The sequence below is a fragment of the Bos taurus genome, chromosome 13, assembly GCF_002263795.3.
Source record: "Bos taurus isolate L1 Dominette 01449 registration number 42190680 breed Hereford chromosome 13, ARS-UCD2.0, whole genome shotgun sequence".
NCBI classification, from domain to species: domain Eukaryota; kingdom Metazoa; phylum Chordata; class Mammalia; order Artiodactyla; family Bovidae; genus Bos; species Bos taurus.
Window position 1 is genome coordinate 58,740,233 of NC_037340.1, and position 27,698 is coordinate 58,767,930.

Sequence of the window (27,698 nt, forward strand, 5' to 3'; positions counted from 1 at the left end):
AAACATTTAGGGCTTCCCAGGTGGCGCTAGTGGTAAAGAACCTGCCTGCCAATGCAGGAGACATAAGAGATGGGGGTTTGATCCCTGAGTTGGGAAGATCCCCTAGAGGAGGGCATGGCAACCCACTCCAATATTCTTGCCTGGAGAATCCCATGGACAGAGGAGCCTGGCGGGCTACAGTCCATAGGGTCACAAAGAGTTGGACACAACTGAAGCAACTTAGCACATACGATTAAACATTTAATGTATCAGGCACTCATATAGGCACAGGGATAGAGCAGTGAACAAGGCAGATAAGAACGCCTGCCTTTATGCACTGACAGTCCACCAGGGGTATAAGCAACAGACAAATGAATAAGTAATAATAAGAGGTACATAAGGTGGTTGTAGGTTTGAGGTGTAATAAGTTCTACAAAGAAAAATGGACAGGAAAGATAGAGGAAGCATGGTCGGGGTCGGGGCTGTGACTTTGAATGCAGCAAGGTAAAATGTGAGTGTGTTGATACCTGGAAGATGAGTGGTCCAGGTAAAGGGAAGAGCATGTGCAAAGGCCCCGTGGCAGAGAAATGCCTAAGAGGGCTTGGCATTTCCCAGTACTGTTTATCAGACTGAAATTCAATAATTCATGCCAGTGATGACTTATGAATTTTCTGTCTTCCCCACTCGGATCTTGTATTTGGTAACTGTTCAATAAGTAAATGGAGAAAGAATGTATTTATTTCTTTGGGAGAAGGGGTTGGTGCTGGTGGAGTTCAACAGAGCTCCCACCTTAGGGCACTAGGTCAGCGCACAGACCAGAGCTCTGCAGGCAGAGTGCTGGGCCTGGCAATGCTGCCCATTGGACAAGGGCAGTGCCTGGGGACGGGGGCACCAGGCAGCCTTTTCCTGGGATGTGGAGGGGCGGGGGGCGGCAGGCAGCAGGCATGGCAAGAACAAAGCAGGAAAAGAAGAATGAGAAGACCCTGAGATGATCTCCAAGCTCAGTTTGGGGCACATGGAGTCCTCTGGAGATGTCCCAGAAATAACAGTCACACCATTTCAGGGGCCAAGTTCCAACTGGGCCACTGAATTTGGGAAGTGAACTTTAAAATCATGGCCCCATATAGTTACCTCCTCTTATGTGACCTCTGGGCAGGGCTGTGCGAGTGCTGAGAAAGAATCTGCAGGTGAAATCCTGGCGCACAGCTGGTGAGCACGGATTGGATAGGGCAGGTGTGGCAGCAACTCTGTTCAAAGCAATTCTTCTGCCTTTGCTTGAATTAGCAGATGGCTGGACATGACATTTGTCCCCATTCCAGGGGAATGGAGCAATAGAGCACACCCACCCCCACTCCTTGGAGTATTACACAGCTGACAATCAGGTGAGAACAAGCTCCATGTGAAATCAGTGGGGAATCTTCAAGATGTTTTGGAGGGAAAGGAGCCTGACAGAGCGAATGGCATGTGCTGATTTGAAGGGAACAGATAGAAGCTCATGATGTGGTGTTCTGAAGCTGAAGGCCCTGGATGCCTGGAGGGAAGAGAACCAGGTGGGAGATGGGCTGGGAGGGACTTTCCCATCCCACAACCCTCCCCTAATGCCCAGTCAATACATTAGTGAAAAACTGTTGTTGTTGTTCAGCTGCCAAGTTGTGTACGACTCTTTCCGACCCCCTGGACTGCAGCATGCCAGCGTGCCAGAGACAGAGGCCTCCCTGTCTCTTACCATGTCTCACAGTTTGCCCAAGTTCATGTCCATTGAACTGGTGATGCCACTTAGCCATCTCATTCTCTGTCATCCCCTTCTCCTTCTGCCTTCAATCTTTCCCAGCATCAGAGTCTTTTCCAATGAGTTGGATCTTCGTATCAGGTAGCCAAAGTATTGGAGCTTCAGCATCAGTCCTTCCAGTGAATATTCTGGGTTGATTTCCTTTAGGATTGACTGGTTTGATCTCCTTGTTGTCCAAGGGAATCTCAAGAGTCTTCCCCAGCCTCACAGTTCAAAAGCATCAATCCTTCAGTGCTCTGCCTTCTTTACTGAAGATGGGCAATTATCCTGCATAGAAATGCCACCGCTGTTAGGAGCAGTAAGGTGACTGCTGACAGCTGGAGGCGGGAGAAACTACCAGATGGGGGCAGAGAGGGTGGGGTGATGGGCACACCCCTCAGGGACCTGTCTGTTCCCCTTTCTCACAAAGCCAACCACCCGAGGAACAATAGGGCTTCCCCTCCTCTTCGGAGAGAAAGGGCAGGGGAAGACAGCCTGCAGGGCTAGAGGTGGCAGGTGGAAACCTCAATGAGGTGCCAAATGCTATTCTGAGAGGCCAGGCGGAAGCAGGGGCGGAAGTCGTGCCGGGGATGGTCTCCGGCTCGGTTACTGCAAGTGTGTTTGTGCTGGGGGAGGGGTACCCCGGGGAGGGGAGGGAGATGCCAGAGGGTGCTCCCAGTCAGGCCTCATGCTCCCAACCCTCCAGGAAGCTGCTAGTCCAAAGCCAAGCCAGTTTCTGTTTTGCAGGAAGTAGGGGTAGGCTAATGCATTCATCCCCCTCCATTTTCCTATCTACTCTGCCAACCTCAACCGCCTCCCAATCACACTCTCACCCTCCTGACCTGCCGCAGTGCTTCACCCTGGCTGGGTGCATCCAACCTCAGGTTGTTCTCACAGGCTGTGAGTCGCTTGCCTCCTTCCATGACCTTTCTCCAGCGGCTTTTGCTCCACCCTCCTCTCACCTGGGTCCTCCTGGTTCTTCTCCAGTATCTCACCTTGCTTCCTTCATAAAATTGTACCCCATGATTTTTTTTTTAATTATGCTCCTGTCTGGGCAGTAGCCACACCCACCTGTTTTTACTGCTGCAGAGAGAAGGTTGGGCATTTGCAGAAGGAACAAAAGGAGACTCTTTGGGGCCTGTCACTTGGGAGAAAATGAGGCTCATCAAAGAGAGAGCCTGAATCTAACCAAGGTGGGGAATTTCAGAGCAAACAATTAGACTCCCCTTCAAGATAAAGGAGGTTGACTTTGTGATAGGCTGGGCTAAGGTTAGGGCCCAGCAGGAAGGAGACACATTTTCTTTCCTTTGCAGTAACCCAGAGGTTAGGAGCCAAGGGCATTGGATTCTGAGCATGAAACCAACATAGGCTGAGAAATAGAGAAAGTTGGATCCCTATAATAATACTTAAACTGCTGGATCCAGCCATTCCTGAATCCAGAAATTCAGCTGCATGAGTCAATCATGTCCAACTGGTGGCTCAGACGGTAAAGCGTCTGCCTACAATGTGGGATACCCGGGTTCAAGCCCTGGGTCGGGAAGATCTCCCGGAGAAGGGAATGGCAACCCACTCCAGTATTCTTGGACTTCCCTGGTGGCTCAGATGGTAAAGTGTCTGTGTACAATGCGGGAGACCTGGGTTCAATCCCTGGGTCGGGAAGATTCCCTGGAGAAGGAAATAGCAACCCACTACAGTACTCTTGCTTAGAAAATCCCATGGACGGAGGAGCTTGGTGCAGGCTACTGTCCATGGGGTCGCAAAGAGTCAGGCACGACTGAGCGAGTTCAGTTCACTACACTTCACTTCAATCATTCTCCAGAATGTAGGTAAATCAATCAAGATCCTTTCCTTTGCAAATGACAGAAAACCCAAGTCAGATTTCGCGGGTGGGCAGAATAACGCCCCTCCCTCCTAGACAGTGTGTCTGGATCCTGGGAACCTGTGACTATATGAAGTTTGAATATATTTGGTTACACGGCAAAAGGGACTTTGCAGATGTGATTAAGGTTGCTGCTGCTGCTGCTGCTAAGTTGCTTCAGTCGTGTCCGACTCTGTGCGACCCCATAGACGGCAGCTCACCAGGCTCCCCCGTCCCTGGGATTCACCAGGCAAAAACACTGGAGTGAGTTGCCATTTCCTTCTCCAATGCGTGAAAGTGAAAAGTGAAAGTGAAGTCGCTCAGTCATGTCTGACTCTTAGTGACCCATGGACTGTAGCCTACCAGGCTCCTCCGCCCATGGGATTTTCCAGGCGAGAGTACTGGAGTGGGTTTCCATTGCCTTCTCCAGTGATTAAGGTTATGGATCTTCAAAGAGGGAGAGTACCCTAGATTATCCAGGTGGGTTCAGTCTAACATGAGTCTTTAAAAGCAGAGAGCTTTCTCCAGCAGGAGGCAGAGAGGGGCAGCAGAAGAGGAAGTTGAAGAGATTTGAACACCAAAGAGACTTGATCCATGGTTGCATTGTTGCAAAAGGGAGCCACGTGGGAAACAAGAGAAGGAATGTGGGCAGCCTCTAACAAAAAACCCGCCCCCACTGTCTGCCAGCAGGAAATGAGGACCACAGTCCCATAGACACAAGGAACTGAGTTTAGCCAGCTATTTGAATGAGGCTGGAAGAGGATTCTTCCCATACCCTCCCATAAGGATCAGCTCTGCAGAAACCTTGACTTCGTCATCCTAAGCTGAGGACCTGTCTGGATCATGCTGTATCTGGAGCTCTGAACCACAAAAAGTAGGACATAATGATCTGTTAAGTGTTGTTTTAAGCCAATAAGTTTGTGACGACCTGATAGAAAACTAACCCCCGGTTTAATGAAAAAAAAGAATTGACAGGCTTTCTCACCCTGACTTCAGGAATGACTGGATCCAGCAGTTTAAATACTGTCCTCAAGATTCAATGTCTCTGCTTCCTCCTATGCTGGTTCATGCTACATGGGTCACCCTGGCAGCTCCCACCCCCAGGTTAAATCTACAGGAAAGGAGGCCTGCTTCTCCCAGCTCTCCCATTGTAATTCTCACCATCTCTCATTGCCCATGAGCAGACCATGTGCCCACTCCTGAGTTAGTCTCTAAGGCTAGTGGTATGGTGTTCTTTTTGGCCAGGTCTGGGTCACATACCTACCCTAAGAGGGTCAGGGCTGGGATCTGGAGCCACAGAGACTGAAAGACAGATGTGGGGAAGGGCTGGTTCCCCAAGGGGGAAATCTGGGCATGGGAGGGGGTAAATGACCACAGTGAAGCCCCTGCACAACGGGGCGGCAGGAGGTCAGAGTGCACAGAGAATTTGCTGTTTCACTTTCTGGAGGAAAGTGCACCAGGCACCGTGCAGGGTGGCCTGGGCAGAGGAGCTCCAAGCCGGCCCAGTGAATGTGACTCAGAACCTCCAGATGACTCCTGCCCCGAGGGCGCTGTTTCCAAACTCTCAGGCTAGCCAGCAGGGAAGCCTTGCGTTCCTCAGAAGCATGCTCGACTGGGACACAGAGTAAATAAACTGATATTTATACTCCAGCCCCACAGGGTGGCCACTTGGCTCTGAGGCAAATATGGTCAAAACTGAATTGTGCGGCCCTGGGAGGAGACCGAGGCAGTCCCAGGAGGAGCCCGCGGGAGGCAGCCACATACCACACTCCCACGGGCAATCCCTGCTCCTTCCCCAAAGACTCGGGTCAAGGAGGGAGGGGTCTGGCCCTCGCTCCTGCTCATCCCCTTTCCCCTGCACCCAGACCAGGTGGCCCCTCCTCTCCTAGGACCTGGACCCCTGCTGGCCCTTCCCAGGTCAGATCCTGGCTGGATCTGCAGCCCACAGCCAGGGTACCCATGCCCCCCCATCCATCCTTTCCTAAAGATGGCCTCTGCCTCAGATGGCCTCTCCTTGACTCGGAAGGTCACTTAAATTATTTAGAATTCATATGTCCAGCAAGTATTATAAGCCCCTTCTATGTGCCTGGCACTGGGTGCTGGGGCTGGGTACCATCATGAAGGCTCTGGCCTGCTACTGCCCCTCCCAGCTTATAGTACAGGATGGGAGACAGATATTAAGTGAGCAAACAAAGTGTACTGAGAAGTGCAAACCCTGACAAGTGCTCCTGAGGAGGCAGGCAAGCAGAGTGCAGAGTGAGGGAGGGTGGCAGGAGCTGCCAAGGATGGTCTCTGCATCTGCAGGAACAGCACTCAGGTAGTGCAAACAGCTTGCGCAAAGGCCCTGGGACCACCTGATAACTTCCTCCCCAGCTCCCGCTGATTCTGTAATGATCTTAGTTAATGGTTTCCCTGTGTTTTGTTCATCTCTCCCAGGAAACTGAAAGCCCTAGGACGACCAGGATCTTTCTGCTTTGTTCTGGGCTGTCTCCGCAGGGCCTAGGACCGAGTCTGCACACAGTAGGTGCTAATACATGTTAGCAGAGTTCACTGAATGCAGTAACGATGAGTGGGCTGCGAGCTATGAAGGCGAGTGGACAAGCACATTTAAAAATAGTGAGTGAGGCATCAATTAAAGGTGTTCCCAGGTGGCTCAGTGGTAAAGAATTCGCCTGCCAAGCAAGAGACATGCATTCAATCCCTGGACCAGGAAATGGCAACCCACTCCAGTTATCACTGCAGATGGTGACTGCAGTCATGAAATGAAAAGATGCTTGCTCCCTGGAAGAAAAGCTGTGACAAACCTAGACAACATATTAAAAGGCAGAGACATCATTTTGCCAACAAAATGTCCATTTAGTCAAAACTATGGTTTTTCCATTTGTTATATACAGATGTGAGAGTTGGACCATAAAGAAGACTGAATGCTGAAGAACTGATGCTTTCAAACTGTGGTGCTGAAGAAGACTCTTGAGAGTTCCTTAAATAGCAAGAAGATGAAACCAGTCAATCCTAAAGGAAATCAACCTTGAATATTCACTGGAAGGACCAATGCTGAAGCTGAAGCCCCAGTACTTTGGCCACATGATGTGAAGAGCCGACCCATTGGGAAAGACTCTGATGCTGGGAAAGACTGAGGGCATAAGGAGAAGGGGATGACAGGGGATGAAATGGTTGAATGGCATCACTGACTCATGGACATGAGTTTGAGCAAACTCTGGGAGATGGTGAAGGACAGGGAAGCCTAGAGTTCTACAGTCCATGGGATCACAAAGAGTCAGACACGACTGAGCACACAAGCTGATAGTCATGGCTATGTCACTGCCTCGTTGCTGAGAAATCTGGAGCAACAGCACAAATATTATCTGGAATTGGAGGGGCTCTCCTTTTGCACTTTTCAGAACTCTGTAACCTTCCAGTGTTTCACTCTGAGGTTGTATTTCTCTCTACTCTTTTTGTTTTTTTTAATCACAAAAGCAATACACCTCTGCAGCATCACATTCAAACAGAAATATGTATAGAGTAAAAAGTCAAATCCGTATTCGCCAGAGAGCACTCCTCAAACTGTGAATTCCATGAATGCCCCTCTCATTGGAGCCCCCCACCCCACGGGTTACACGTGATGCCCCCACGTCCACCACAGACTAAAGTGATGGAGGCCCAGGACCAGACGAGTGTGGGTGAAGGCCTTGGAGAGGTCTGGGTCCCCTCCCCATCTTGGCTAAGCCCAGAGCTTCCCCTCCCCTTGTGACCTGGAGACACAGCCCAGCGCAGGGACTGAGCGCATGGTCACAGCCTCTACCCGCACGGTTCTAGCCAAGCAGACACCTGGGGAACAAACATCAGGAAGCTTGGGAACCCATCGCATGCGTCACCCAAAACAGAAGTGATGTTCAGCGATAAGTAAGTGTGAGAAGGGCCCAGAGCTCTGCTTTTTCCCATGGTGACTTCCGTGGCTCTTCTGGAATACTCTTTCATCGTCTTTTCTCATTTTTTCAGAGCCACTGCTTTGCTGATTTTGTAAGACCTGCCTGGTGAGGTGAGCCTGGTATGTGGCAGGCCACCCCCTGGCCCCCCAGCCCCTGCAACCACTAAGCTACTATCTCCATGGATTTGCCTGTTCTGGACATGTCATACGAATGGAATCATGTGAGACGTGGTCTTTCGCGACTGGTTTCTGCCAGCTATCATCCTGTTTTCAAGGTTCACCTGTGCTGTAACATATATCAGAATTTCATGTGTAGAAAACAAACGTGATTACCAAAAGGGGAAAAGGGGGGAGGGATTAACTGGGAGGCTGGGATTTACATATACACACTACTATATATCAAGGAGATAACTAATGAAGACCTACTACGTAGCATGGGGAATGCTACTCAGTACTCTGTAATGAGCTATATGGGAATAGAATCTAAAAAAGAGGGGATATATGTATATGTGTAATTGATTTCTGCTGTACAGCAGAAACTGACATAACATTGTAAATCAACTATACTCCAATAAAAATTTTAAAAAGGAAATTTCATTCCCTTTTATGGAAAATAATATTCTTTGTATAGGATACTATATTTTGTTTATCTGTTTTTCAATGGTGGACAGTGAGTTCATTTCCACTTTGGGGCTATTGTGAATAGGCCTGCTAGAATGTTCATGGACAAGGTTTTGCATGCATGTATGTTTTTTATTTGTCTTGGTATATACCCAGGCGTGCAGTTTATGGGTTGTATGGTTATTGCTGCTGCTGCTGCTGCTGCTTCATCACTAAGTCATGTCCCACTCTTTGCGACCCCATGGATTGTAGCCCGGCCTGCTCCTCTGTCCATGGGATTTTCCAGTTTCCCAGGCAAGAATACTGGAGTGGGTTGCCATTTCCTTCTCCAGGAGATCTTCCTGACCCAGGGATTGAACTCAGGTCTCCTGCTTAGTAGGCAGATTCTTTACCACTGAGCCGCCTGGGAAGCCCCATGGTAACTCTACATTTAATCATTTGAAAACTGCTGGACAATCTTCCGTTCATATTCCCGCCAGCAGGGTGAAAGTGAAAGTCCTTTAGTTGTGTCTGACTCTTTGCGACGCCATGGGCTATACAGTACATGGAATTCTCCAGGCCAAAAATACTGGAGTGGGTGGCCGTTCCCTTCTCCAGGGGATCTTCCCAATCCAGGGATTGTACCCAGGTCTACCTGCATTACAGGCAGATTCTTTACCAGCTGAGCCACAAGAGAAGCCCAGAGAGTTTCATTTCCTCCCACCCCACCAACACGGGTTCTTGCCTGACTTTTCCTTCCAGCCACCATAGGGGCTGTGAAGTGGCATCTCACTCTTTTGCTTTGATTGCATTTAGTGTTATTCTTTTAAACCAGTCTAAACTGTAATAAAAACCCCATGCTATATTCACAGAGGGTCTCAGAGCCACATAAAGGAAGTGGATGGGGGGGCTCCCCTGCTCTCACCAGCTATACTCCAAGGGGATTCACAAAAGATATTTTTTAAACTGAACCATCAAAACCCTAAAAAGGAGACAAATTTGAATTCTTCCTCCAACTACAAGAGGACAGAGTTTTTTGGACCTCTGAAGAAATGAGAGAGGATACACAGGTAAAAATGGACAGGTGAAAACATACAAAACATTAAACAGAACTAAACGTGGTGGTTCTTAGGCCAGGCTTCACTTTAAAATCATCATGATGCTCTTTAAATAATACCCATGCCCAGACCCTTCTCTCAAGAGACCAAGCTTCAGCTGGTCCCGGTGGGGCCCGTGCAGTGCGATTTGGGGAAGTTCCCTGGACCCAGGTTCTGTGGGTGCCACCAGGAACCTGTTCCCTGCAGACTTTTGTGCCTTTGTGGGGGTTATATCTGTCTGGTTAAAGCCAAAGAGCAAGGGGTACTAACAGTATTGGCAGTGGTCCAGCGAAATCCCGAGATCCTCAGAATGGAAGGGGAGAAAATGCTGGGTTTCCCCAGGGACTAACCTGTTTTCCTTGGACCGAGGGCAACAGCACTGACTGTGCTGAAGGGCTGGCACTCCTCAAGCTCCTCCCTCAAACCTGGCCCTCGCTGCTTTTTCCACAGTTATCCCAGGAGGCACAGATGAGGAAACTGAGGATCAAAGAGGGTGAGTGACTCACCCAAGGTCACATGGCTTGTAAGGAAAGAAACTCAAATTCAGACTCATGTCTGTCTAATTCCAAACGTTTGCAGTGGACCCTTGCACTGACTTCACTGGAGTGGCGATGGGGGCTGGCGGTCTATCTAACCTACCATTCATCCTTCCAGCATCCCTCTACCCACCAGTCCTCCCTTCCCTCTCTCTCTCTGTCCATACTTTCTTCCCTTCATTCATCCCTCCCTCCATCCATCCATCCATCCATCAAGGCTTAACTGCATGAACGTCCTCCACTTAGACACTGACATGGATAAAATGGACGTGTATCTGATGTGGCCCCTACCTTTCTCCCCAGCTGACTGCCTCCCATGGCTCCTAGCTGGCAAACTAAAACACCCACCAGAGCTTAGTGAGAAGCACAATCAGGACTGGTGGGGACTGTGGCGAAGGGGAAGAGCGAGTGTTCTATCGTTGCTCTGTAGGACTGTGGGCCAGAGAAGCTTCTGCCTGTGGGTGCTCACCTTCCCACGGTGCTCCATGAACATCTCTCCAAGTCACAAAGGTACCTCTGCCTCATGGCTCTTCGTGGCTGCACCGAATTACACATCGCCATTCGTTCCAGTAGAAAAGCCAGCAACAGGCTGAGGGAGTGACTTTGGCATCAGACCCACTGAGGTTTGGACCCCAGCTCTGCCAGCTTCCTAATTACTTTGAGCCTCAGTTTCTGCATCTGTAAAATGGGGACAATGTACATGCACACTGCATGGGCTTTGTGAGTGACACAGCCAAGCACTCAGCACAGTGCCTGGCAGAAGCTAGGTGCTCAGTAAGTACGGGATTCTCTGTCTGGCCTGCCCCACAAGGAGGAACACGGCAGCCTCACTCACCCCTGCCCCCCATCCCCTGTGACCTTGGAGGCTCCTATTTAAACCTCAGCTCCAGGCTCAGGATTGTGGCCTTTTTTGCAAGTCCCTCCCTCATCCTCCACCCATGGGAGCCAAGCAGACTCTTCACCTGGGCCAGGTGAGCTCATGCAGACCAACCAGGCAGAGGCCGGATCTGCAGCAAACAGGGGCAGGTGTCCTGGATGTGCTGAAGGCTGGTGAGCAGGGATGATGTGAGGCCTTGGGTCAGGCAGGAGCAGGATACCAGGAGAACACAGCCCAAAGGACCCAGTCAGCTCCAAGGAGGATGCAAGAGGCAGCCTGGACTTGTTCCTACCTAAGATGCTCTGAGGCCACACCCAGGCTCTTGTTCTGGGTGATGGCAACACAAGGAGAGACAGCTGCCCCGAAAGGGAAGAAAAGTCAGAGTGAACAAAGATGGGGGTGGGGTGGGGAAGCAGCTTCGACAAGGAGGTCTAGGAAGGCATCTTTCGGGTGGGGAGCAGGGGAGACATCTGAGCTGAGACTGGTGACTTTTGAACTAAGGCTGAGGGACAGAACACCTGTGGGGAGAGTGGCTTGTGAGAAAGGCATCTGCGAGGTGGTAGGGCCAGTTCAGCCATGGCACAGAACTGAGATTTTATTCCAGGGCAATGGGGAGCCACAGAGGCTCCTATGCCAGGGAACAGCATGTTCTGTGTTACCTTTTTAGAAGATTGAGTGGGTCACCCTAGATAAGAGGTAGGAGGAGGCAAGGACAGCTGGGACCCCACCCAGCTCTGGCTCATCAGAGACACCCAGAAGACCAGTATAAGCAAGCCGACAGGCACTGAAATGACCCCACCCTGGTAGTATTTGGAGTATGTGCACAGAAATGTAGTATCAACCAGACGCCAAACTTCGGTCTCCAATTTTTCTTGCTCAGTTCCAAATTGTACAGAATTGTGTTAAGAAAAAAGTAAAACTTCCCTGTAGTCCTGGTATTATTAACATCTCTGGTGGTTCAAATGGTGAAGAATCTGCCTGCAATTCAAGAGACCCAGGTTCAATCCCTGGGTTGGGAAGATCCCCTGGAAAAAGGAAAGGCTACCCACTCAGGTATTTTTGCCTGGAGAATTCCATGGACAGAGGAGCCTGGCAGGCTACAGTCCATGGGGTCGAAAAGAGTCGACATGACTGAGTAACTATAACACTTACACACTAGTTCCTTCCTCTTGTTTATTATACACATATGTAAATTATTTGAATAAATTCCCTTTATTTTGGAATTTTCCCCCAACCTTGCTAATGTTATAATTTAGAAATAAAAGACCTTCATTTTTAATTCATGTACAAGTGTCTCCATCATGGGGCCCAGAGAAGCCAGCAGGAGGCACCTTGAACTCTAGAGCTGTCTCTAATGTAGCCAGCTTAGTTGCTGGTGTTCCGGGCTTGGGGCTGGGGGGTGGAGTTGCCCCATCCTTGATCTCCAGGCTGCTGTGTACACAAGGCTTGAGGTGAGCAGACAGTGGAGCAGGGCTGATAAGCACAGCTGGGCACTTATCGGCCCCAGCAGGAGGCCCAGGTGGTATCTGGAGGGCCAGGTACCCACCCCACACCGTGGCCCATGCCCCGTGCAGACATCCAGCCCCAGGGCACGCTGGGCAGCTGCCCTGTGTTTGGACAGCCCCCAATCCCAGGGGGCTCCCGGTTCGGTGTTTACATCTTGGGGACAAGCACAAGTGTGACTCAGCTCTCTAGGCAGGGACGAGCAGGATAGAGGGTGAGGAAGGAGAGAATGGGGCAGGGGTTGGGGAGGCCAGAGCCCAGCCCTTGGGGCAGGGTGGCATGTGTCCTCCAGATTCAGGATTCTCCTATCCAAATCCTGGCAGCCACATCAGTTCTCTAGCCACAGGCAGGCAGCTGACTCTCCCAGCCTTGGTTTTCCTGCCTGTAAGCTGGGCACAGTCAACCACCCGTGGGTTGCCGGAAGGATTCAGGGAGAGAGTAGGTACAGACTATGGAAAGCCATCGGAAGTGTTCACTGATGGTCGGTTGTCATGACCCTGGGGACAGCCTTAAGTTCCAGAGCTGAGGGTAATGAGGGGGAGGGTGTGCCTCATTTGATGGAAACATGGGGTCCTTCATCCACAGGCGGGACCCCTAGAGGCAGCGGGCGGCTTTCACAGGAATTGGGTGGTTTTCTCACCTCCACCCTCCACTGCTTGCTCAGCTTTCCCACGGGCACGGGGCTGAGGCTTCAGGAGCTGGGTGTCTGCCCCACGGCACTGAGCACTAGTCACCCTCTTTCATCCTAGTGGTGGTCTGGGGAGAGGACTGTGGTGATCACACTGTGTGCAGGTGATCATGACCCAGTTGCTGCCTAGGGAAAGGCAGTGACGAGAAGAGACAGAGCCAGAGGTCCCCAAGTATCTGGTCCTTTGCCCTGCAACATGTTGGCCTAATGGGGTCTGTCTGCCTGGAGGAGGCTTGTGGGCAGGGTGGTGGGGGAGCCCCGGCCAAGACGTTCCACCTCGAGCTCCCAGGGGCCACAGAGCCAGAGGCCAACATCACAGACAAACCCAAGCCTGGAGCAACCACGTAGCCCCTCTGAGTCTCAGTCTTCTCCTCTGTAAAATGGGACTATTAAGCCATACCTTGTGGGAGGGTTCTGACCAGGAGGAACAGAGCCAGCACACGGGAGAACATCAAACGGTCCGCCCAGGGCAGCACCCCACTCAAGGACCCTAAATGTGAAAGCACCTCGGGCCGCAAGCCCTATATAAGGTTCAGACGCCCCATGATGACTGTTCACCAAACCTGAGCAACACGATGAGGCAGAAACTTCAGCTACCATCTCAGAACTGCCCCTGGGGAGTGACCCTGGGCAAGTTCTGTGCACACTCTGAGCCCCAATTTCTCCATGTGAGAAGTGGGCATGACGATGACAGACCCAGCTCACCTGGCTGGTGTGAAGGTCGAGAGAGGGATTGAGTCAGTAACAATGTGCACAAAGCCCCTGTGAATGGGGTGTTAGTATCCTGGACTCACAGTTAACTGCCAGGAGAGTCTGAGACAGAAACTGCATGATGGACAGTCCCACCTTCCTCCTTAGTAACAAAAGGCTTTCTGTATTCCAGGTAAAAATCCAGCTAAACACCTGTATTACCCACTCGCCCCTCATGGTTGAGTATGGCCACGTGACCAAGTTCTGGTCAGTGAGATGGAAGAGAAACGTGCAATTTCTGTGAAACCTCCTTGGGAATTCCCAGCTTGAGGTATTCCTTTCACTTTCCTCCTCCTTCTTTCTTCTGTCTAGAACTCTGAGGTGATGGCTGGATCTCTGGCAGCCACCTTGTTTCATGTGATGTCTTGAGAAAGTAAACCATACACTAAAACAGTGCCACTGGAAGTTAGAAGGAGCCTGATTCTGACGACTGGAGCTCTCATTTAAACACTGGACCGTCTGCTTCAGATTTCTTTTATATTAGAAAAACAAAAAAATGAACTTGTAACTTGCTAAGAACCACTGTTACTATTTTTTTTATTGTATATCACTCAGCCTAATTTTAAGTAATGCGGACCCTTTGAGATTGTATATATCCAGAGTCTTGATTGCAAAGGACAGAAAAAAAGAAAATTAAACTGGGGTAAGTGAAAAAGGAAATGTATTAGCCCTTATAATGGGGAAGTCCAGGGTCTAATGCAGGCACAGCTGGATCGAGGGGCCCCATAGATGTCACTAAGACCTTGTTTTGACTCCTCAGCTCTACTTTCCCTAGTGTGGTCTCTTCAAAGGCACACATAGTCCTGCCTCTCCACTCCGTGCCTTCGCCCCACCCCACCCCTCCCCCAACCCCAGCAGCTCCAGGCTTATCTGCTCCCAGATTGGCTCCCCAGCAGACAGACAGCTTCCTTCCCGCAAGAGGACCAGTAGGAATCCAGAACTGACTCCCACTGACCCAGACTGGGTCATATGCCTAACGCTGAACCAATCACCGAGGCCCCTCTCACTACACTGCCTGCTGGGGATGCAGCAGAGCAGGGACAGAGCCCTGGTCTCAGGGGGACTGTTGTGGCTCCTTTCTCAGCGAGGCTCAGGGAGGCAGAAACCTGGCTGAGCTCACCCTGCCAGCCTCAGAGGGTACCAGGCCCTGGATCAGGCCCAGGCCCTTCACCTCCATGGCAGAGCACCTCCCACCGCCACGCCTCAGGGGCCCAGGCTGTGGTGACTCCACTTCTGTGTCTCAGTTTCTGCATCTGTGCAAAGGGGCCATCTGAGTGTCCCCTCGTGGGTAACCGACCATCCAGGAAAAGTGCTTGCACACAGCGCCTGAGCCAGGACAGCCCATGGATGTCAGCAGCATTATTTACTGTCCTCGTTTATAATCATCGTCGGGGCATCCCACATGCACAGACCACCGCCTGCCGTCCTCAGCTTGCTCCTGCCCTGCACTAAATGCCCTGACTCTGGAAGCTCACTCTCCGCGGTTTACCACTGTCTAGAGCCCTCGGTCCCAGACCCCAGGAGGATGTGTATGAGGCCTCGAGGCCGGTCCCAGAGGCTGCCACCAGCCGATAGCGACAGGAAATGGGCTGGCTGTGAGTGGCCCTCCAGATAACCCTGGCAGCACTCGCCGCCCACCCCCAGCACTTATCAACAGCAGCAAATGTCTTCTTGGAGCTGGGAGCCCCATGGTGACCTTCATGACACCTTGCCAGTGTTTGCAAACTAAGACACAGCCAGAGGGAGAGAGGTAGGGGGCAGGGGCAGGTGTGAGGGAGCATCAGGGGTCCCTGGTGAGACAAGGAAACCCTGCCTGGCAGGATCTCACCTGACTTGACCCTGAGAACCCTGACCCTTCCCTGGGCAGAGGCTGGGGACCTGGACCACAGAAAGGGGGTAAATTCATAAATCTCAGAATCAAAGGGACTGAAACAGACCCAGGGTAATCCCACGGGGACCCCAGGTCAGCACAGGGAAGGTGGCTCCCAGTCTGCCTCAAGCCACCTTCCTGAATCAGGGTGAGTCATTTCGCTTCAAAGCCAAAGGCTGACCATGTGGAGTTGTCGGTGGACCTGGGATCAGACCCAGCCACCCAGCTCTGGGCAGGTGCTACGTTCCCCATGCATCATCTGTCCTGTTCCCTGCAGACACCGTGGCAGTTTTGGCCTCTGGCTGCCCCACCCCTCCCAGGGCCCCAGCTCCTCTCATCTCAGATCTGCCCAGCACACTCCAGCCTGGATGGATGGTTCCAAAACTCCCGCTGGTGTCCTCCACCAGAATCAAGTTCCAAATGCCGGCGGGCCTCAGTTTCCCTGCTGTGCCTGGCACAACACTACATGTGGGGGACATACAGGACACAAAGCAGATGCCCCCCTGGTGTCGGTGTTCCAATGGGGGTGGGACAGGGTCAGGTGAGGTTACACCAGACAGGGGACACAGTCCAGCTGTCTGGACTGAGACTGGGGCCAGAGGAGGCTGCTGGGACAAAGATGCACTGAGAGCTGGAGGAGTCCAGCAGGTGAAAGCTGGAGGATTTGACAGCAAGTGCAAAGGTCCTGTGGCGGGCTCTAGTGTGGGGGCCCTCCCAGACCACAGTGACAGCTTTGGCTTCTTCCTCAAGGATGATGGGGAGCCACAGAGGGTTCTGAGCTGGGGGAGTGGGGAACCCCACTGACGTCAAACAGGGCCCTCTGGCTGCAAGATGCAGCCCATAGACTGCCAGAGGACAGGAGCAGAAGCAGCGAAGGGGCCACTGCAAGGGTCCAGGAGAGAGGAAGGCGATGCTGCACCAGGGCTGGAAACAGAGGAGGGGGCAAGGAGTGGGCAGGCAAGAGACAGGCTTAGCAGGAGTTGCACACGAGGGTGAGGGAGGAGTTCAGAGTGACCAGAGGGAGCCTGGCTCGCCTACTGTGCAGGAGGTGAATGGGGGAGATGGCACAGACGTACAAGCTCTGCAAGGTCCGGGAGGACAAGCAGCCTGGTGCCTGGAGAGCGACTGTCCCAAAGTAGGCCAACTCTCAACCTCTGAGCTCTGCTCAGACTGGCTTGCCCACCAGGAGCACCCACCTCATTTCCCCAGATCACCAGGAGGAACCCCTCCGTCCAACTGCCCTTGGTGCCTCCTCCTACCTGTGCAGTCCTCTCCTCCCGTCCCCCAGGGCATCGACCGCACTGTGCCGAGCTCGCCAGGCAGCGGGCGTCTCTGCACTGTCCCCCTCCCCCAACCCAGACTGCTCACAGCATGCTCACTGGTCTCTGCTGCCCCCTCAGCCCCGCCACCTCCTACACTCACCTGCCACCCTGCCTCCCCTCATGAACCTCTCCAGCCACCTGGGCCTCTTTGTCCTGGGCCTTGACGCCTGCTGTTCCTCTACCTGGAACCCAGGCCTCCTCCTCCATTACCTGGTAACACATCCTGACCGGTATGTGAAATCTCTGTATTTGCATGTTTCCTGCATCTCCCTCACTGCTTTGCATGCCTGCTGTGTGTCCCTACTAGACTATAACCCCCCCGGGCAGAACTGTATGCTTTGTTTACGACTACTCCCGGTGCTTTGCATGTGACCTGGCATACAACAATTTCTTGAAATGAATGAATGAATGAGGGAGCAATTGAGGGAATGAGCAAATGAACCTCCCTCTCCAGCCTTCACACTCCTTCCAGAAGGCCTCCATGATCTCCCACCACTGACGGAGCTCCAGGTAGGTGGTGGAAGACGTTGGGACTCCCCCAAGATGGGACCCCCTTACTCACACACCCTAGACATCTCTTTTCCACCCTGACTTGTGTCTGGCTGCCAGTGCCCCAAGGGTGGGTGGCCTGGATACCTGCTCCTCAGCTCTCTTAGCAGACGCTGCCCAGGTTCCGCCAGCAGCGCCCAGCTTTCTCTTCCACGGGGATCCAGTGGTGCCGTAAATGACAACACCCTACCCAACCCCCTGACCTCTGCCCCTAGGGCCCTGCTCCCAGCACATCAACAATGCTGAGCCTGGTTGCTGTGGGGGTCAGAGGCGCCCCCTTTGAGGGGAAAAAAACCACAGACCCACTTTTTCTTTAAAGAAAACAAGTTTTATTTTTTATAATCAGAACATTCTAATAAAAATATTATTATAATATTAGCTACCTTAACTTTCTGGGCTTTGACTCTGCACCAGGCGTGCAGCAAAGCCCACATACGTCAGCCCCGAGGCCTCCCGTGTCCCTGAGGTAGGTCTGAATGAGCACCTCAGTGCCCCCAACCTTCCAGCCCGCCCGCCCCTCATCTTTCCCTTGCTCCTCCAGGGCGAGGCCCCATCGTGGTGTGTGTGAACCGCCGCCTCCTCTCCCTGAGCTCTCAAGGCAGGCAGACGTGTCTCAGCTCAAACCCGCAGGTTGTATACAGCAGGCGACACTATGTGGGTGGGGGGTGGGGTGGGGACCACCCTGTGCTCTGAGCCTCTATCCTGCCAGCTGGCCGGGATGTGGTGGTCCAGCCCCTCAGCCAGCACCCACTTCACGGCCTCGGGGAGCGAGCCAAGCTTAAGACAACTCACTGTCAAGATGCCCACCTCTGAGGAGCTCGGGCTGGTAGATACTTATCAGAAGACCACCACCACCATCTCTTCAGGCAGACGAGCCATCGACCAAAGCAAGTCTCAAAGTCAAAAAAACAGGTTTCGGATTCTTGGCGATGGGAGTCTCCATTGAAAAAATAGACTGAAACTCTGAAATCATCTTAGTAGCAAAAGAACAATGATAAGAAAAAGAGCCGCAGTGCTTCGATGGAACGGACCATGGCTGGCTGCCCTAGTCGCCAGTCACCGGAGGCCCTGCCGCACCTGGGAGCCTTGGGTGGGGGGATGCCCCCGGGCCAGCATTTAGATAATGGGAATTTCTGGGGGTGGGAGAGTCCCCTACCTGCGGTTCACAGTCATGCGGATGAAGTGACAACAGTCAATGCACTTCGCAATCCTGGGCTTCCCTGGAGTAATAAGGCTTCTCTGAACAGGACCCAGAGGGCGGTTGGGGTTTACGGAGGGTCCAGAAGACCCTTCCGGGTGCTGGGGGGACCACCTGCGGGCTCCTAGGGTATGGGAGGGTGGGGACGGTGCGTGTGCGACTGATCAGGCTGATCTTCGATTAGCTTTCGGTCATTCAAGTACTCCCTCAAGACGTGACGTCCCAGGTGTAAAGAGCAGTGGTCTCCGGGCCATCCAGGGTGCTGGTGGGGTCCCGCACGGTCCTCCGAGGCCCAGGGGTGGGTGTGCACCCCTGGACCTGGCTGGCGCCCACCCAGCCCACAGTGACGGGGCCGCAGTCGCAGGCGGGGGGCAGCCTCACTGCATCCGGTCAGGCTGCAGCTGTGGAGGCTGGTACTGCAGGAAGGTGGTGCCCGCGGGAGCCGCAGCCGAGAGGGCCTGGGGCACGGCGGCCGGGTAGCTGTAGCCCACGAAGCTGGCGGCTGTGGCGGGCGAGGCGGCGTACGGGTACTGGTCATAGGTGGCCGGTGGGTACTGGGCATAGGCCGGGCTGGCCGGCGTGTACTCGATGTAAGGCGAGGACAGAGGTGGAACCGGGGCGGCTGGGATCACCACGCTGGGCTGGACGATGGCTTGTGGGTAGATGTAGTGGGGGGTCAGCCTGCGGGGCCAAGCAGAGAGGGTCAGGGTCGGGTGACAGCAGGGAAGCACAGCTGGCTCCAGGGTGGAGTGGAGGAGCTGGGACTGCTGGGCGATGCTGTGTCACCCTCCCGTGTCTCCACTTCCTCATGTGTAAAACGGGTGCAGCCTGAGCAATAAGGCTGCTCCCACCGCAGGGCCGTGGCACTGGCCATGCCCACAACCGGCACAGCACTCTCCCCAGCGACCCACAGGGATCCTACTGCCCCTCTTCAAGTCTGCACTCAAAATATCTCCTCAGTGAACCCCTCCAGGAAACCCCCTCAAACCACCCTACACCCCAAACACCATCCATTCCTGACAGGAGCAACAACATGACTTGGGGGCCAGGGGGAGTTTAAAAATGATTAGCAATTTCAGAACCAGCGCATCAAACCCAGCACAGGCCCTTCTGAGCACCAAGTCCCCATGTGATCACCCAGGGCACAGTCCATGAAGCCAGCCCTGTCCCCACCCCCACTTCCCTACCTCGCCACGCCCCCAAGTGACACCTACACAATTTACTTATCTCCCACATCCGTCTCCCCACCAACTAAAACGTCGGCCACCTATGAAATGACAACACAGACCTTGGCCCCCAGCACGGGCTCACTTGCTGAGTGAACGAAGAAAACGATGAAGAGAAGTATAACCAGATGGTGGTACTAAGAGCAAAGGTGATGGCCAAGCCTTAGGGACAGGGCTCAGCAGCCCGGTGACCACGTCTCACGTAAGACAACTGGTGAACCTTCCCCTAGAGTGGCTCTCATAATTATCTCAGTTTACAACAGAAACACTGGGCTCAGAGGCACCTCGCCCACAGTACCAGCGTGGAGGGAACAGGATGTGGCCCCTGGGCATCAGTCTGAGAGCTGTGACCTGCACCTGGCACTCATCACACCTGGCAGGCTGCCCACTGTGGGTGCTGTGCATGCCGTGCACCCAGCCCTCCACCACAGGGGTGATCCCGCACATCGCCAAAGGGGAAAGTGAGGCTCGGGAAGGCAGTATCGGCAGGTGCCTGCTCTGCCAGCCAGCGCCGAGCCCCACGGCCAGTGTGCAGCAGCGCCCACGGCAGGGGTGGGCACAGAGCCACCAGGGCGGCCATCAGCTCCTCATCCTCCTCTCAGACCTGCTAGAGATATGCAGGACGGGGCCTCTACACCTGTAAGACAGGCCCGGAAACCCTGTCCCGCCGCCCTTCCATTTCAAAGAGAAGCTGCTTGGAAAGCAAAAGGGAAAATGTTCCCTCCTGGGAATCCCGCAGGTGTGGCAGAGCCAGAAACTGGGACAGCTGGGGGACAGCAAAGGGACAGCAAGCAGGGCCCTGGAAGCCAGGTTCCCTCCCCTGCCGGGCCCTCAGCATCCGGGAGCCCTTTCTCCTGAAAAAAGACGGGGCTCAATGGGTCCCGGCCGCCACCTTGGGAACACAGAAAAAGCAGAGAAACCCCAGTGTCAACAAAGCAGTGCCTGGGGTCCCCCAGACCAACGGGTCAGCGGGACAAAGCCCAATCTCAATCTCAAGCCACTCTCCCTCTCCACATTGCTGGGAGAGAAAACCAGGCCACAGAACAGACCTGCTGTTTATGCAAAACTGTTACATTTATACTGAACGGTGATAATGTTCACTAAAAAAATCAAATGTGTGTTTAAACCAGTGCTAAGGATGGGTGAGGTGGAATCGTATAAAACTCCATTTTTACGGGTCCAAGAAGTTGACTGACAGCAACTTTATGTGGCCCGATGTTTTGAATGCAAAGAAAAGGCTGGGAAGGGGGCTGTGGAGGGGGTAGGGGGGCGAGCAGTTGGTGCATGGGGGTCTGAGTATCTCTGTGAGGCAAACGGACTCAAGGGCACAGTTAAGAGATGATAAGCACTATTCGCACCAGCCACAAAGGAGAAGCAACCCAAGCTCCCGTCCAAGGATGAATGGGTTTCCAGACTGCGGTGTATGCATGCCAAGGAATGTTATTCTGCCATAAAAAGGAGTAACACGCTGATACACACCACCACTGCGCGGATGACCATTGAGGACACGATGCTGGGGAAAGCAGCCAGAAGTGAAAGGCTCTGGACTGCACAATTCCACTCATGGAAACCTCCACAAAAGCGAGTCCAGAGAGAAAGTGGTCATAGGTGCAGGGGCTTCAGGAAGCAGGAGAGGGGAGGGGGTGCTAAGTGGTGTCCTCCTGGGTGACGCAGAAGTTCTGAATCAGATGGTGGTGATGAATACACAACTTTGTGAAAATGCTTAATGCCCTAAAATGGCAGATTTTAGGTTATGTGTACTTTACCACAGGGCTTCCCTCGTGACTCAGCAGTAAAGAACCTGTCTGCCAATGCAGGAGACACAGGAGATGTGGGTTCAATTCCTGGGTCAAGAAGATTCCCCTTGAGGAGAGTATGACAACCCACTGCAGTATTCTTGCCTGAAAAATCCCATGGACAGAGGAGTCTGGTGGGCTCCAGTCCACAAGGCTGCAGAGTTGGACAGGACTGAGTGACTAAGCACTGCCTCACACCTTACCACAATAAAAGCACACACACGTAAGAAGCAATCCTGAGCCAGGGGTGAACCCAGTGAGGGCAGACTTGAGGTGAGGATAGGTACCACAGCCTCGTGGACACAGCAACAAACCCTGCCCTAGGGGTAGGAGCCTGGGCACACCTGGCCAGTCCCAGAGCAGCCCCAGTTGCCCCGGGCCAGGAAGTTCTCACAGTGGATCCCCTCATCCCTGCTATTTGCCCTCCTAGGTGGCAGCACTCCTATGGTTGCCATGGCGACCCACTCCTGCTTGTCAGGAGGTCAGACAGCTTCCTGTAGGAACCTGCACACCGGCCCTAGGCCAAGCCCTCTCTCCCTTATTAGGGGTTTCTGCCGTCCACTCCCTCCTGCTTCTCTGGTGGGAACAAGAGCCCTGAACGGAGTTGGGCCTGGGTTCGAATTCCACCTCCGCCTCCCCAGGCTTCTCTCCTGTCTGTGGGTGTGCTCTGGGCAAGGACACAGTAGCGAGAAGACTACACAGCCCCTGGCCTCTCAGAGCTCGCAATCCAGGAGGAGGAGAGACAAACACATATGCCAACCCACGAACCAGAGTCAGGAGTGGTCAGGGGAGGCTTCTTGGAGGAGGGGGCAGCTGCTCGGAGCCTGAGCTCCTGGTCCATCTCCCCCACTGGACCTCACATGAGTGGGTGGAGGCTCTACCGGCACCTTGCCCAGGCCCATGGATGGGGAAGGGGCTGGGCATTCGGTGCTGACAACAAGACAGAAGAGGGGCCACACCAACAGTTCCATTTCTTGATATCTAGTCTGCCTACAGGAAATTACCTAAGTATTTACACAGAAGTATATGAGGACTTGAGAATCCATAGAAAACACGTCCCTTATTTAAAAGGATATGTGATATGAAGCATATGAGTTGCCTTTTGGGTCTCAGCTTAATAACTTAACAATTTGATAATTTAATAAATTTGTAACAATGGAAACAGTGCCATCTATTTCACAAGATTGTGACAATTTTAAAAGCTATCATATATTTAAAAAACCAGGCAGGAAAAAAATAAAGCAGGACAGGAACTAATACCTGATCAATATTCTGCGTCTATTTCTTGGGTATCCACTATGTGACAGACACTTTGTTTTCACCCTCATGGAGCACTTTTATTTTCAGTCTAATTATAAACAACAACAAAAAAGGAGGAGCCTCAGCTGTCCAGACCCCTCCCTAAAGAGAAGCCAGTGGAAACTCGACAGAGCGGGTCTTGGTGTAGTGCTCCAGAAACCCCAGCACATTCCTGAGGGTGAGGTTCTGGAAGTTTTGAGCACAGAACTTCTGGGCTCAAACACAGAACACACAGGCAAGGACACCCCTGTTTCAGAGAGCAGAAAGCCAAGTCTGATGGGGTCTGGGAACCTGCACTGGACAGGTCCCCGGGGATGCAGGTACACACCGCACTGCAGAAGCACCACCCAGACCAGGCACAAGCTGTCCGTGCAGGAGATGACAGGGCGCAGAAATGACAGGATTCTGGCCATGCCTGCCGCAAGGGTGCCAGCCAGGAAAGCCAGCATGTGCACCAGGTTCCCGACAGTCCGCACCGTGGGGACCACGGAGCTGCCCTGCTGGGGATGCTCAGACATGGTGGGTGAGTAAGCTTCAGGTTGGGAGGAAGGGGGGTTCCCATTTCCTGGCCTGCAGGGACATTCTGAGTCTGCATCTGTTCATCTGTGTCCCTCAAGCACCCTGTCCCACTCTCCACTCTGTGAAAAGCCAAAGATAACATATGAAGCATTTCACAGCCAGAAAATAGGTGCTGATGTTGCCCCATTTCTCAGGAAAACTTAGGCTCCAAGAGGCCAAGGGACTGGCAGTCACACAGCCAGGAGACAAGAGCAGGGCTCTGCTGCTGCACAAGCCCTGCAGAGTCAAGGGGGAGGAAGCTATGGAGCTCCCCCCAACAGGGGGCTGGGCCCTTCAGATCTGCATTCAAGTTACAGAGCTTCCACGAGCCTGTTTTCCCAGGCTGGCAGAAGCTGACCTCAGGGCTTGAGAGCAGAGATCCTCTACCAGACCAGCATTTCTCAGCCACAGTGACTTCAACCCCAGGGGCCACTCAGCATGAATGTGACATTTCTGGTTGTCACCTGATGGGTACGGAGTGCCACAGGTGGAGGCTGGGGACACTGCTAACATTCCACAGCACACAGGACAGTCCCCCTACAAAGAATTCGCCAGCATCATGCTGGGGTCAAGACCTGATGTAAACTAAAAGGCAAAAGGTTGATACAAGGAGTTCTAACCACTGTCCCAACCAGAAACCCACACAGGGGGCTGGGGAGGAGGCCAGGTGGGAACCAAGGAGCCGAGCTGGCACATGAACACACTCAGGAAGGAACACACACACACACATATACGCACCCACCAGAATCTCCAGTGAGAAGGAAAACCCAGCCAAGCCAGCGGCTGGCCCCGTCTGAGCACAGCCCCCTGGATCCCTCCCAGGCCTACACACCACGAAAGGGGGGCGTCTTGGACACCGCACCAGGACACAGGGTGCGTGTGCCCAGTGGGTTCCTCGGCACTCCACCTGCCCCTCAGAAAGGTCAGCTACCACTGGCCTCCACGCACTCCATCTACAGGCTTCTGAAGAGGGCACAGGCTTGGCACGTTCTGTCCCCAGACTGGACATGCTTCTCTGTGCACAGGGCCTTTGCACCTGCTGTTCCCACTGCTGCCAGGCTCCTTCCCACAGCTCAATCACCTCCAAAGAGGCCTTCCCTGACCACCACCCCCTCACCTCCTGCCCACCGCTGGCCATACTTCCCTACAGCCTCAAACCACTTTGTCATCCACCTGTCTTCCTAAGGGCAGGGACATGGCCTGGACTGCTCGATCCCCAGCACCAGCCGAGAGCCAAGGGCCTTGTTGGCACTGGGTGGAAAAGGGGCTTCCTCCAGGGCCCCGCTGCTTTCTGGGCTGGGAGTCTCGGCCCTTGGAAGGCAGCGGAAGCAGCAGCCTGACCTGGAATGGCCACTAGGGCCGGCACAGCTTTGCTCAGCAACTCACAGCCATGAACCCTGGGGAGGCAAGAACCACAGGCTCCGTTCAAGTCTGACTCTGCACCTGTCAGCTTCAGTACTGTGCTGGGGGCTGGGACTGCCCCCTGTCCGCACCTCCAGGGACCTCAGCAGCACCAATGACCCCTCCTCCTCGAGCCTGAGGAAGGGCAAGAACATTCCACCCAGCCAGGACGGACAGAAGGCCCTCCCAGCCAGCCCCATGGAGGGCAGACCAGAGACCTGGGGGGAAAAGCAAACCAGCAAGCAGGACAGTTAGTGGGTCAGAACCTCAAAATCAGGTGACCCAACGCCTAGGCCAGGACCTGGACAAAACAAACTCACAAAACCCCAGACTGTGGGAAGTAGAGGGGGCTACAGCTGGCCAGTTCAAAAGGCCAGACCATCCTGGAGGGGCACATACTCAGGTTGAGCAGCCCCTGCTGAAAGGGCAATGGCAGAGATATCTGCCTGGACCCGCACACCCAGGGTGAGCGGTTCCCAGCCAGGAGTGACCCAGCTGTCTCAGGCCGATGGAGACAGGGGTGTAGGACTGAGAACCCCGAGTCTGATTTCGGCCACAGCTGCCCCAGCCCCTCGGCCCTCTCTGGCCTGTTTCCCTGTCTGTAAACCAAGGGTGGCACAGAGCACAACAGAGCCTCCCCTAGACCCCGGGGGCCAAGGTCTAGGGGTCTGATCGGCAAGGTCTGGGGACTCCTGGGCGGGCAGGGGTGGAGGGGGCAGCTGAGGGAGCTGGCGCCAGGAGACAGACGGCCTCACACCCCACACTCAGAGCGAAACTCACAGCGCAAAGGGATGGGTTGCAGTCCTAAGCGCTTACTCTGTGAACGCACGGTCACCCTCGAAAATAAAAATAAAAAAGGCAAATGAGCCCATTTCACTTTTTCTGTTCTCTGGAGGTTTGGCCTGATGGGCTGGAGAAGTCAGCAGCTGCTGGGGTACAATTCAGGATTCTTAGGTCGGGGAGGGCCCCCAGGACTTCCCAGAGCGGGGCCTCCAGGCTCTCTGTCGCCACTGGATCAGAGCAGGTGCAATGCATCTCCTGTGGGGCAGTGCCAGGCCCTGGCTTGGCCTCATCACCAGAACCTGTCCAAGCCCAAACACCGGCTCTTCCCCTTAGATTGCAGCCTCCCCTCACTGCCAAGGCCAATTGAACCACCATGAGCTCAGGCCCAATGTTCTGGAATCCTCTTGGGACTCCCTTCTTTCGCACGTTCTTTAAATGTACTTCTTTAAATGTACACAGAATCCTACAACTCCACACCCCTGTGCTGTTCCAGGCGGCCACCATGCCCCCCGTGGCTCATGCCCACCCGGCAGCCAGAGAGGCTCTAAAGATGCAAGTGACTCGGCTCTTACATGCTCAGGGCCCACGGTAGCCCCACATGACCCAGAGTAAAATCCAAACACCCCCACTGGACCACTAAGGCCCTACGTGAGCTGAGGCCACCCTGCTGGGTCCGTGACTCCCCTCAATCTCCCACTTCCTCCCACCGGTCATACCAGCCTCCCGTCAGCTGCTCCCTTCCCCCCAGGAGCACCAGTCACCACCTCTGCCAAAGAAAGTCCTGTAATCACAAGCAGGATCAGGGCTCCCTTCATCCCAAGCTGCCACAAACCGGCATACGTCCTTTGAACAAACTGAATGAATGACAGCAGGGCTTCCTCCCCACCCTCGACGTGAGAGGGGTCAGGAGAATGATCCAGGTGCCCCCCCAGCACTCTGCAGAGTGCTCGTCACATCCACGCAGCAGCCGGGGAAATGGAGACTTGAAGAGGAAAAGGTCATCACAAGAACAAAGGGTCACCCAGGCAAGTCATGGGGCTCCCAGGCTCCTCACATGGCCTCCTCCAGCTGCAGCATGAAGGGCCTGGCCCACCTGGGAGTTCCCCTTCCCACACTCCTACCCACCCATGGGGCCAGGATGCCCGTGTCAGCCTGAGCGTGGTCAGGCCTCTGCCCTGCAGCCCTCAGTACAGGGTCCCTCCTGCCAGGGCCAGCGCGGCTGGCGGGGAGCTCGCCCTTGGACGAGAACCCAAGAACCACCCGGAGGCCGGTGTCTGTTACAGCAGACGGCGACAAACAACAGGTGTGCACGGGCGCCCGCGGGGAGGGCCACGCGCCGGCCCACGCCTCGCTCCAGTGAGAGCCAAACAGGAAGCAACGGGGTGGGGAGGGGGAGGACCACCCCAGACACCCTGAAAGTAAAAACAAGCCATGTGATGCCACACGGGGAGGGTACAGGCTTCCTCTCTGCCCTCCTGCAAAGCCTCCATTCTGACCTCACTTCCTGCCACACCTCCAAGGTGCTGGCCCCCCACCCCCTGCCCCCCGCCCAGGTGCTGACCCCTATTCTAGGCACTGCAACTACCCCTGGCTTTATTTATGTCATATCATGAGATAACAAGGCTCTGCAGGTATAGTACAGGAGGCCCCCTGCAGTGTCCCCAGTGGTGATGTTTCATAACACAACATGCCACCAAGCCCAGGAGTCCATAGCAGGCATGCTGCTCTTAGCTGGCTCCAGGCCTTGCTCTGATTTCACCATCTGGGGGTGGCACAGGGTGCAAGTCTATGACTGTCATACTCGCAGATCACCCTCCCTACCCTTACATCACGACACAGGCCTGTCCTGCCCCCACGAGGCCCCCTGCCAGCCAGCTGCTCTGCCCAGCTGCACCCATCACATGTGCAGACGGATTTCTAATGGTCTGGCATCCCTGCCAGAAAGTGAGACAGAGAACCAACCACGTCTTTCAAAGTATCCAGCAGGTGTTTAATAAATACTTAACGAACAAAGCATTCTGGGAACAGCTCATTCCCTTCTGCCCAGTCCCGCGTGCTCCATGCTTTTGAGAAACAGACATCATCCTGTCACCCTGTGGCCCCCCATCCCGT

At 53.9% G+C, this 27,698-nt stretch overlaps 1 protein-coding gene across 11 annotated transcripts in view; it reads right to left on the reverse strand.

Annotated features, from left to right (window-relative positions):
- RBM38 (RNA binding motif protein 38) overlaps nucleotides 1–27,698 on the reverse strand; it is a 124,625-nt gene that overhangs the window by 91,357 nt on the left and 5,570 nt on the right. For 3 of the 11 annotated variants that reach the window (NM_001206023.1, XM_005214770.5, XM_010811499.4), the window contains one exon: nucleotides 17,632–19,204. The exons of the other annotated variants lie outside the window; for them this stretch is intronic. In NM_001206023.1, coding sequence (NP_001192952.1) covers nucleotides 18,901–19,204 — 304 coding nt within the window. In that variant the 3' untranslated portion in view covers nucleotides 17,632–18,900. Of the gene's footprint in view, nucleotides 1–17,631; nucleotides 19,205–27,698 lie in introns of those variants that run through there. 11 annotated transcript variants of the gene reach the window in all.